Genomic DNA, 12,604 nt, shown 5'->3' on the forward strand with positions numbered 1-12,604 from the left:
TAGGCGGAATATATGCCCGAGGAAAACCCCTTAAGTGGATTGATTGATGGTGCTCATCATGTTCAACCCATCGGCTAGCTATGTGAATAACATGGGAAGGAGGAGAGAGGAAAGGTGATCACCCTTTTTTTTTTCAGAAATTGTCTCGCGCGATGCCAGTGATCATGGAGCTGAGCTCCAAGCTCACCATGCTAGCCGGACCCCCAACATAGAAGTATTCTACCCACCTTATCACATACTGTACATATTTAGAGGCTATATACTAGGTAGGTTGAAGAGCCAGCTGAGTTAGGGCTTGGCTGGGCTAGCTGGTGCATTCTCCAAATGTTTCATTGGTAGCAGTCAATACCAGCTATTCCCCAAGCATTATGAATAGAAATGGATATTGAAGAGGGTAACAAAATCCAAGAAGTGCCAATTGAGAATATGCCGAGATTAAAAATGGTTAGAACCACTGGTAATGATAATAATGATAATAATAATAAGTGCTAAATAATATAAAATAGTAATAAATAATGTGAAAAGAAAAGAAAATAAAATAAAAGAAGCCAGTCACAATGCAAAATATCTCTTTTGAGATGAGAAAGGCGGCGGATGAAAAAAGATATCCAAGAAGATTAAAAAGAAATTGGGGCAAAAACATATAAGAAATAAAGACGTTTGTTTGCAAATGGGAAAAGAGGAATCAATGGGGTAAGAACAAGAAGCTCTTCATAGAAGAATCCCTTTCAACCGGGTAAGCCAAAAGATAGAGAATAATAAAAAGAGAATATTTGTATGCCATTCCAAAACCAGCGCCAACAGCAAATATTCAGTTATTGAAATATCCCACCCCTTTGAAACGCCATCCTAGTTCCAGAGTTGAATATATTATGAAAAGCAGAAAAAAAATAATTAAAAATAAAAATCGATATCCAAAAGTTGGCGTTTAAAAGCGTCGCTGGCTGTATACAGAGAGAAGCACCGGGCACTTGATGAAGCACAAGTTTGAAAAGCATGTAGAGGGGTAAAGACATTATTATGGCGTTTTTTTTGTAGACGGTGGTGGGTAGTGGGTAATGGTGTCGTCATCGTAAGTCAAACCGGTGAAGAATTTGCAAGTAAGTAATAATTTGCGGCGGAAACGGAAATGCGGTACGGAACGGCGGGGTATAGAATATTCGCTCTCGATGGCTAAGACGACCCCCGCAGCCTTCCAAAAAAAAATATCAAGGTGGAACAAAAAATTCCGACAATTCGTGGTGTATTTGTTTTCCTTTTTGCTTTGTTTTCTTCGTTTTCTCCCTTTCACAAAATACCAGAATCTTTCAGGGCGTTCTGTAAAATGGTTTCCTTCACGGCTGCGAAGACGAGGCGAATATTCGACGTGTCGGTGGCTTGAGTAAGGCTGCCGCAGCGGGGAGGTTAGGTACAGGACAAGGGCTTTTTGAAAACAAAGGAAGAAGTAATTAAGGTGTGCTTTTCCTATACATACTGAGGATAAAGATTCAAATGCGCCCGGTTAACTTGGTTAAATCTCCAGAGCAAGTACTTGGCGGCACGGTTGACGTCGTTTCCTCCAGAGTAATCGGGAAAGTATTTATTCAATGGGGACCGGTCGAGTTTTTGCCGGAAGAGGTCGACCTTATTTAAGAAGAGAATTATACTCGTCCGCATAAACCATCGGGAATTGACAACGGAATCAAACAGCACTAAACTCTCCATCATGCGGTTCTTTCGTCAAGGTTAGACCCAGTAAACAACGCAGTAGAGGTAACGCGAGGAAATGAGGGTCATCGCATACTTGATTACTTTCTTCTAGTAACATTTGATCATACTCGCTCAATGCGACGCAGAATATTATGGAGGTTACGTTTTCAAAGCAGTGAATCCACTTTTTCCGTTCACTCCGCTGCCCGCCAACATCGAACATGCTAAAAGATATACATATTAGGGTCATGTTCCGGCAAAGTAGGGGTGATATATTTAAACGCACTGAATACTCAATTGGCCCATTGTGAATCTCGTTTCATATATACCAGTTGTCTTTGTTCTAGCGCGCAACACATCGGCTTCATTAGGTATGTAGTCGGGCGCGGTAATACGTTTGGCTTCCTCGAAGAAGCTGAGAATGATTAGAACATCGCAAAGCAAAGACTCCAGTGAAAAGGGGGAGGGCATACTAAGGTGCTGAATCCATGAGGTAGAACTCGTTCTGATGTTCGAGCACGGATGGCATGATAGGATCATTCCAGAGATATGTCACGGCATCACCCACTTTCGGATCTATTGGCGTATTCGGGTCCGCGTCAATCTGGTATGAACTAAGATACTCTATATAATCTTGAACTTTGGGACTGGATGGCTGTAAGTCGAAATGATGTAAAGCTCCTATCAGGTCCTTGGCGCAATCCAAGAGATTTTTGTAGACTGTTGAACGGCACAAGGTAAGTTCTTCGACAGAATATCCGTTCTGATGGATAATTTTCATCTGCTTTACGATCGTCGATTTTCCGCTCTCACCCGAACCTGTAATGACCGTCAGAACATATCCACTGTTTACACATCTAACAGACACACAGACACTCAACAGAGTGCAAAGTTGGTAAGTTGGCAAGGCCAATGCACCCGTGACTGGGGGTGAAGAAGAAAAGGACGGTAATGACAGACCAAGCAGTAGGATCTTGCATTCTCTCCGTAATCGTTTTGAATCATCCTCGAGCCCCTTGTCAATCATCTGGCTTCTCTTCCTCTGCTCTGCATTCTCCCCAGAAGCAGAACTGCAACACCCACCCATCCTATCTGATATCGAATGCTTCTACTAACAGGGCGAACAATATGACCTTAATACACCAACCACACAACAGGAGAGAGATGTAAGGCGCCTCTATGGATGTATGGAGACGATATTAGGAATGCACTACACGCCTGATTATAACCTCGAAACAAAATCTCGGGTAGCAAGGGCAGATAGATGGAAAGGCGCGATCAAATCGAGATGGGACCGGGAGGGACACTGTGTGTATTATTTGAGATCGAGGCAGCCAGCCGTCCTGGGCTTGAAGCCACGGAACGGAGACCGACTGAGGCGAAGAAGGTATTATACGGTAGTTTGTAGATTCTGATAGATTCTGGGAATATGGAGAAGCCAAGGAGGCTAGATTGTCAGATGGATAGACGGTTGATCGTGAGATATCTGGAACAATGAACCACAAAGCCGAGATCGGCAAAGAAAGCAGTGAGTGGCCTGGGGAGTTATACGGTGGCTCACATAGTTTGGCCTGGGAATAAGTAGGTTGCAATAAGGTATTGTCGATTTGATAAGTAAGCGGCCCGATGCGGGATAATTCTTCGATGAATGCAGGAGGGAGAAGTTCGTGGAGTTGGACAGGGTTATGGTAGGGTGGGTTGAAGAGGCTGAATGGAAGGCGAGGATGGAGAAGGTAGAGGATATTGGGAAGCGTTCAGCGCCACAGAGAGAGAGAGAGAGAGAGAGAGAGAGAGAGAGAGACGATGATGCAGGATGATAGAGAGTGGGGATAGGAGTGGGGACAGTTGAGAGGGTGATTGTAGTTGATGGTGGTGGAGGCCGAGGTGGGTAGATGGTTGGAGAGGAGAGGTTGATGGGATTGAAGGGAGGTTTGATGAAGCGTGGTTGGTGTTTGGGTGATGTTGGGATGTTTGGGGCCTGGGAGAGTGGGAGCGGGTTATTTAGGGACGGAAAGGGTCTGCTTTGGGACTGGGCTGGGGCGGGCTGGGGCTGGCTGGGGCTTACTACTCCTGCTGCAGTCCTGTCTCCTCCAAAGGCTACATACATGCAAATGAATAGCAATTTACGGGCACAGGGCTTGGCTGGAGGCTCGTTTGGAGCCGCAGAGTTGTTATACGGTACAGTAACTCTATACATACATTTACTACCATGACTTATTTAAGATGTTTTATTATATAGCTTTGCTGATTCCGACGATCTTGATTGATTATGCTTGTGTTATTTTATCATGGTTATTTATTCCTCAACAGAAGTCGTCGTGAAGAGAAAAAAAGTTCAGAGTACTGACAAATGCTAAGAATATAGTTGCCGCTGCTCGGTTGCACTATGGCTTGGGCATTCTGAGTCGCCCTCTGGGTGGGTGCGTGCCAGTGGAGAAGAGAGGTGCGTGTCTGGTAGCTCTGGTATATATATATGTGTATGTTAAACTTCCAAGAGTTTAATAATTACTGGTAAACTATATCTTTGAACAGCTATGTTCCCCCAATCCAACCTGCATCCTGTCAGTCGACTAAGCTAGAATCAACGCATGCGGCCAGAGCTAGAAAAGGAAAACCGCGCAATTTCAAACATAAGAAAGAAACAAAACCAAAATTACGTTGATATAATTATAAATCTCTTGATGACAATAATAGAATGAGTTGACGTAGACGCTGTTTCTCTTGACATTTCTCAACTCTCCTCTAACTAACCCTTCAAATTTTGTAAGTTCCTCTACACCGGGAATTATGTAACTACATCAGGGACATTCTTTTCTCCTCTTTCTCCGATACTCCACGGCTCTGCTTGCGTATCGGTGACTTGTATGCCTATTGATCCGCCCGCGGCAATCTAGGTATCCGGTACCCCGGAGTTGGACCATGGCACCCAACTTCTCAATAAAACTAATCCACACGCGCACCAACGGCCAGCCTGTCAATTCATTCAGAATTTTGGATAGGTAGAACGGAGCACTGGCATTTCCAACTTCCCCAAGGTTTACCCTTATTGTTAATAGTTTCGAATCCAAACACCTGTCATCTACGGATCGGCCGATGACTGGTTATTAGATCATTTTCATTACTATTGCTTCCAGGGCTGCTCGCCAAAGAGGCTAACTAGGCTAATTTTATGTTTGCAGCAACTCGAGACATCGTCTCTTTAGGACGCAAACACTCTCGCAAGAGACATTAATGAATTCACAGGGGATCACTATGAAACAGCCAGCATCTGATCTTCCTAACAACCCCGCATAATAAAAAACTATTATTATTTAAGTAATCGCAGCACGCGACTGCAAGGGTTCTTCGTCTCAAATCTCATCATCCTATCCATGGATCTTAGATGACCACAGCCCGCGGGGTTGACCAGGCAGCAAAACTAGGTATATAAATATAGACCTTCAGAACCCCCCGTCTTCCATCCAACCAACGAGAACAAACCATCCATGAATCCCTTTCCGAAAAAAAGGGAAAAAAGGGAAAAAGGGAAAAAAAAAAGAAAAAGGAAAAGGAAAAGGAAAAAAGGCCAAGTGGACCAGAGCTGTAAGCAATACAAAGCTTTAAAAAATAATATAAAATGAGGGGTCCTGCAATTGTGTTTTCATCAACTTATTAATTATTACCATGACAATCCATCATTATTCAACTCTCAAAAGATATTAAAAAATAAAAATAAAAATAAAAATTCAACTGTTATCCTACTCACTGAGGTAGGAAAAGCTTTGCTACACAAAATGTCATGAGGCCTCTTGTTCCTTCTGTAACCTGACAGTGACGAAGCTGATACTTGAAACCCTTGAATCTCAACATCGTCAATCAATCAAACACGATCCACAAGGCCGAGATATCAATTGAAAGCAGCTTTTCAAAATCAGTACACAGTGTAATCACTTACACCTCACTAGTGCTTTTGGGAACCAATTTGTTCACACGGAATCCCAGATTCCTGTCAACCATATTGGCCTCCCCCAACCATTAAGTGTCAAAGGGTTCCCCCCCCCCACCCCCTCTCCCCTTCTTCAGAGCCGTCTCAGCCTCATGCCAGTGACTACGCCAGAGAAACAAGGCGAAGGTTTGGTGGTTTAAAAGAAAAAAGCAAGACAAAAAAAAATGAAAGGGCTCTGCACCAAATAGGTAGTGACCTAACTAACAATAACCTGCTAACTAACTAGTTAACTAGTTTAACTAACATGATGTTATTTTCCAGCTGACTCCAACAAGCTGCTGCCAATAATGCCACCAATACCTAAGGGACTTCACTCAAGGAGAGAGTGTCTGTACACTACCGCAGTTAACTACTCTAGCTCAACAGACCAACACAGATCACCAGAAGGAACGTTTGCCCTTGCACCAGTCTGTGCAGAAATGGCCCATCAAGGGCCACGACCCGGCTCACGGGGGAACCGTGTGAACGGACGGCCCTGAACTTTAGAGGCCCTTGGGAGAGTGGAAGATGCAGACTTGAGCTTGCTAGCAGTTGGCACGATTGGCATGATTGGCAAAGAATCAAAATGCCACACCAACTTGGAACTTAAAATACCGAGCAGGCTAATCAGGGGGTGAGCGCAGGGTTCAGCCAAGCTTAGCAGCTTGGCTCTTTTTTTTTTATTTGTTATTTTTTATTTTATTTTTATTTTTTTTTAACATACGATGGGGACATTTTAGCTAGGAGTTGGCAAGACCTGCCAAGTTGATGGGAGGAAATTTTTTCCAAGTGTTCATGCTAAGCTTCGGCATGGTTGTTTTCTCATGGGATTGAACTTGTTTTATGGGAATAGTTGAGGAAGGGGGGGGAAGAAGTCGGAAATTGAATCAGGTCGAATTCCTGAACTTCACCCCTTTAGGTGCATGGAGATTTCTTCAATCTGGAGTAGTAAGGTGGGGGTTCCCTTTACAGGATGGACATGCTGGCAATTATTGGTTGCATAACAGCACCTATGAAGTGACCTCTCCATAGCTTACAAACATCCGTCGAGTCGATCAGACGTGGGGATATTCCACTCGGTCTGCATGTCCACGTCCATGTGCATGCATGTATGATGAGCAGGGAAAGTCCAATATTTGTCTGGGCTCGACAGGATCAATGGGACCGGGGAGGTCTGGAAAAAGAAAAAGGGGAGGGGAGTTAGTTAGGTAGTTCATTTACCGAGTTCATGATTGTGTCACGGAAGACAAACTTTGGGGGGTGGAATTACGGACGGATATGTACTCTTATTCACTTCCGGATTCGCCTGGAGTCTTCAACGAGGCTGAGTTCCGACCTAGAAAAGCTGTGGGATGAACTGAACTATCTTGAATCTTGAAAGAGAAATGAGATGTTGATGATTTTGAGTTGTTGCGATAATTATTCAACAAGTTAAGAAGTTATAGATCTGAGTGGTATTAAACCCAGGAATAATTGTGATGGAATAGATAAACAAACCATCATGAGCTCCATCTTACCGCCTGAGCAGGCAGGGGATGTCTGTTGTCCTGAGACAACTGATCACAGCTCGATTCTTGATAATAATACGATGAAAAGCATCAATGGGGCCGTGCAGCATGCTCTCCGTACCATGTCCGCAACACAGCTCCACTCCACTCCGATCCGCACAGAAAGAGGTAGTTAGGGGTAGCGGCAGTCGGTTCCTAACCTCCCCACCCATCAATTGATCAACGGCGAGTTGGCCATCAACTTGAAACCAGCCATCGTTGAATAGAACCCTGGATGTTTAATGCCCACGAAGGTTTTCTTGGATATTACTCTGTGGTAGCAGATGTATATCAACACTCGAACACACCGAAGCGGTGTTGGCAGGCATTCCATACCACATACGGGCGGGCTGCTACAAGCACTCCACAATAATCACTCCACACCTAATTATTGACTGCAGAAGAAGATCCAGCCCGTCCATTGGCCCAAGTCGCGTACAGCACCCAGGGGTTGCATCACAACGCACGGAGTACTCCTCACATAAAACCTCCGGTTCCCTATTCCTGTGGTAACTATACATGTTGCATATCCGGTAGGATAATCAGGCACTCCGCCCGTTCCATGGACACATATAACACCCTTCTCTTCTCCCGCTCCAATGTCACTGGTGCCTCTTGACTTTGACCTCTTCCTGCGCTTTCTTTGTTTGAATCTCGCATGACGTGTAACTTGCAAAGCAATAATGCTCCGATGGGCACCAAAATTTCCTGCACGAAATAACTGCTCGCACTAGGCCTCGCTCGGGCCCTGTAACCAGATGTCTGCCAAATTCCGTTCGACCGCGGATTTTACTCCATTTGGGAAACTCAAGACTCGACATTAAGCAGGTTTAAAATGGAAAAAACGAAAAGAAAGCAGAAAACCCAAAATGGTGCCTGACTCGTCGGCCCAACTACGACTGAAGGTTCCGTTCGCTGCCATCACAACTGTTTGGTTCGCAGAGCGGAATCTCACCAATTGCGGAGAGATCTACTGAGATTGATTGGGGGACCCTGGTCTTATAACGGGTGGCCACGATGAAATCTATGACCTTCACGCGGTTGATCGCCCGCTTGGGAGCTATGAGATGCCGCCATTATTGCCACAACCATTGACAGAACAAGGATTACCCAGCCCTTCTTCTTTCGAAGCCGGAACCACATGAAATTGTTACGCGGTTGACACTGTGGCGTAGGGTCCTTAGAATTGGAGCCTGGAACTATCAGCAATGGCGACAGACAATTGACTGAATTCCTTTAATACGATATGTAGCGTGGCGAGTCGTTAGCATTCTATTTTCAAAATGGAAAATGAGTTTTGAATTCTTTGCATCGACCTAGTTACCCCGCAGCGCTTGGACCTAGGCGGCAATGATTTTGCCGTCGGTCACTCCGAAGGGTTTTGAGTTGATTTCCAGAAAGAACTTCTGATTGCTGATTACAGACTCCTTGCCCTTTATGGGAGTCAGGGGGGGTCCCAGGGAATTGATATCAGGAGATAAAGGAAGAGAACATGTCCCTGGAAAAGGGAAATGACATTCTCAACATCCGATGATCTTCCGCGGAAACAGATAATACGAAAAAGACGCATAGGACAAACTTGTTCAAAAAACAACATTCAGGACAAGGAAAGCAGAAGGGGGAAACAAAGGGTAACAACACAAGAAGAAATATATATCTAAAGAAGCCACTCAAAATGGGTCTTTAGGAACCCCACTCCTTTTCATTATCTGCCCCTGGAACCACCGTTAGCTGGTCACTTCCCCAGCCTGGCCTGCCTCCGTTGAAGGACTCTACCTGGCAACAACTTGGTTTCGATATAGTTTGGCTATAGTCTACGGCTGGTAAGCTATCAACGCTGAAAAAGAAGAAATCAACATGCTTGATCTAAAATTACACCAAAGTGATAACTATTCTTAGGTCAGTCGTTCACTGGTAGAAAGGACGTGAAGTAGGAGCAAGGGGTCTCTCTGGTCTTTCAACTGTGGTATTGCACTGACACATATCTACTCTGCAAGTTACCTTGTAGCCAGCAGCTGGTGGAATCTTGTATTCCCCCCGTGCACAACTACCGTCCGGGTGAAAGAAAATAAATATGGGAAGAAGAGTAGGCGGGGTGGCAGTTGATGTCCTGTACATACACGCTGTGGCCACATATCATAACTCCATATAATCTCATACAAATACATGATTTTTGCCCCATTATATTTAGTTAATTAAAATGAGACATTGTTTCCTTAGATGGTGGGATACAATCCATCCAAAAATCTTTCTTGTTCACCAATTGTGTTCCCCTCTTTCTCAATTACATGATTATTTTTCGAAATAATGATATATGTGGATGTATATGCATATATTTAATTGTTTGTCTTTTTTGTCCGCTTCAAACAGTGGGAAGCCATTCAGTGCTGCTACTCGACAACTCTGAAGAGATTCGATTTAACCAATGATCGCATCAGTTGGCACGACACTATCCTGTGTGGATAACCAAACAGAACACCTATGGTGTCCATCACGTAGAAATTCACAAAATCAATAATTTAGTGTGGTGATAGAGGTAGTCCAAAACCATCAATCCTCAGTGCCCCTATGTCTCCACGGTAGACACACCCATGCTACCCAACACTTGCATCCTGCTCCCCTTTTCTCTCACTCTCAGGGAGTTGAGGCCATGTATCTGTGCAGTACTTTACATACAGCATATGCACATGGGATTACATGGGATACTTCCACTTTCAACAATAATAATAATAATAGCAGCTGAGGTAGGTGAGCATAGGCTGAAAATGAGCCTCCTAAATTTGCTTTATTTCAGGAAAACAGCCTTCATTAAATTGAGAGGAGAATTTCTCTCCGGCTGTTATCAACTCCTAGCGAATGTCGAATATGTCGCATTTCTTTGATGCTGTTTATTTAACATTTTGAGCAGTGATGGCAATTATTAACACTTTTTCTCACTGAAACTCAATTCAAAATTGTAGCCTTCACATGGAAATATCTGTTCAAACCCTGCTGCTAGTTATTAGGTGATGCAAATAATTTTGAGTAAAATCAGAAAGTGCAGTCAAATAAAATGAGCTGATAGAAGCTGAAGAGGATTAGAGATTTTTGAACTGTTTCTCTCAAGAGAGAGATATGTATTGTTTTTCTCATGCTCATAAATTTCACTGATTTGTGAATAGTTAATCCATGATCCTGCTGAAATGTAGTAGGCATCTAGCTGGATTAAACAATCCACGTATGTTCAATTTGATATGCTGCAAACAAAGAAATTCTCCCTTGAGCACAACAAGCACCTCCAGCAATTCAATTTTAGGGGATGAGTACCCTCTGGTTGTTTCGAGGCTAACTAGGGAATGAGATTGTTGAGAGGACAATGGCATCCTGCATCAACCTGCTGATCTTTGCTGGTTCTATTGTTGCACTTGAGGAGAGAGCATTTGATGGAATTAATCGCCAAGTTGAAGTAATTGTTCATGACATTGAAGGAAAAACAAATGCCTACTTCATGCAGATGGTTCCAACTAAAATCACTGCCGCTCATGTCGCTTAGAATTGAAGAAACTTGGCGAGCCCCTGGATCAGAGGGGTTGAAGCGTGCCGGGCAGAAAGAGGGGTCATGACAAGAGAGGCTCCCATTCTAAAAACCAGTTTTAATGTATTTAGTTCTCTCTGCAGCAGACATGGTCAAGTATTGCAACATGAACCCTCCAAAAGGCTCATTTTCCACCGGACAAAGGAATTGATGAATCTCCTGGACTCCAGCATGTAGCAATATGTAGCATATTTAGATAGTGTACTCCGTAGTTCCCTTCCAATCATCCCCACTTGTGAGGTCATCATCCTGCTCTTTCAAAGTATTTGTCATTATTTGCCGCTTCTACCCTAGACAACAGTGTATATAAAAAAGAAGCTTCTCAAGTTAGGCTATATTCCAGAAAACCAAGACCGAAACCCATACAACAGCTAGGATGAAGACATGTTGAAATATATGAGCCAAATGATGACAAACCCGTGGGATAAAACGAACTTTGAGGGCCTTGGAGCAGTCAAAAGTGAAAGGTTTTCATGATATTATTGACTATTACTTTGACTCCAATGGATTCTCACTCATACTAATAATAAAACATTAACATACTAAATATGATTTAAGCATATTACTTGTTAGAAAAATATAAGTAGCTTTAATCTTTAATTATTATTAATAGCTTTTAAAGATATGTATATAAAGTATATTAAATGTAAAATAAATAATAATTTTAACTACTTAAAATTTATATATTATAAAAATATCAATAATAAATAAAAAATTTAATAATAATAAAATATAAAATAATTTAATATTTTATATATTATATGCTATATTACTTATATTTATTAAAATATATAATATAAAAAATTATATTAAAAAATTAAAAAAATATTTTATTTTAATTTTAAATTTATTTTTTAAATATAATTTTAATTTTTATTTTAAAGTTAATTATAAACTTTTTAATTAAATATTAAAAATAAAAATTATATTTAATTGATTAATAAAATATAATCTAAAATTTTATATTATATTAAAAAATTATAAATAAACTATATAGTATTTATTTAAGTTAAATATAATAAATTATTTTATTAATTAATAAATAGCTAAACTATATATTAAATTAAAATTAAATAATTTAAATATATTATTTAATATATAAATTTAAAAAAATATATATAATAATATTATATTTTAATTATTATTTAAATTATAAACTTTTTAAGTTTTAAAGTTTATAAAAAATAATAATATTTTTCTTTATATATTTTTATATTTATTATATTTCTTTAGTTTTTTAATATAAGTTAATTTTATATTATTAAAAAATATATATAAAGTAGATAATAATATAAATATAAAATATATTAATTATATTTAGTGTTTTAAAAATTTTATAAATATTATTATAATTTTAATTAATTTAAAAAAGTATAATTTTAAAGTAAAATTTTTAATTTAAAAAACCTTTTATTAATTAAGAAAATAATATTTTAAATAGTTAAAATATTGAAAAATAAAAGTTAAAATAATATTTTAAACAGAGTTAATTAAAAGTAAAATTTTATTATATTAGAATAATTTATTTATATTAATATATATAAACTATTAATTAATTTTAAAAGATATTAAATAATTAATAATTTAATTTAATTTATATAAAAATAAATTTTAAAGTAAATATAATTATAATATAATAAATATAATATTAAATTATATATATATATATATATATATATATATAGATAAATAAATAAAATACTTTAATAAAAAATAAAAAATTTTAATTTTTTAATTTAATTTAATTTAATTATTATCATAAAATCAGTAAATATATATTAAATTTTAAATATATTAATATAAAAAAAATTTTTATTTATAAAATATATT

The 12,604-nt window shown here is 39.7% G+C and overlaps 2 protein-coding genes across 2 annotated transcripts; both read right to left on the reverse strand.

Moving 5' to 3' along the window:
* Positions 1–1,287: 1,287 nt before the first annotated feature.
* PADG_02147 (guanine nucleotide-binding protein alpha-3 subunit) lies at positions 1,288–2,776 on the reverse strand (the record flags this gene model as incomplete). The annotated part of the gene is made up of 6 exons (XM_010759414.1): positions 1,288–1,387; positions 1,475–1,713; positions 1,784–1,913; positions 1,976–2,104; positions 2,163–2,508; positions 2,650–2,776. The coding sequence occupies 6 exons, from the start codon at positions 2,774–2,776 to the stop codon at positions 1,288–1,290; spliced, it is 1,071 nt and encodes a 356-aa protein (XP_010757716.1).
* Positions 2,777–6,101: 3,325 nt separating this feature from the next.
* On the reverse strand, positions 6,102–6,388 carry PADG_11381 (uncharacterized protein; the record flags this gene model as incomplete). The annotated part of the gene is made up of 2 exons (XM_010759630.1): positions 6,102–6,276; positions 6,378–6,388. 2 exons carry the CDS (start codon positions 6,386–6,388, stop codon positions 6,102–6,104), a joined length of 186 nt encoding a protein of 61 aa, XP_010757932.1.
* Positions 6,389–12,604: the final 6,216 nt, after the last annotated feature.

The sequence above is a fragment of the Paracoccidioides brasiliensis genome (genome assembly GCF_000150735.1).
Source record: "Paracoccidioides brasiliensis Pb18 unplaced genomic scaffold supercont2.2, whole genome shotgun sequence".
NCBI classification, from domain to species: domain Eukaryota; kingdom Fungi; phylum Ascomycota; class Eurotiomycetes; order Onygenales; family Ajellomycetaceae; genus Paracoccidioides; species Paracoccidioides brasiliensis.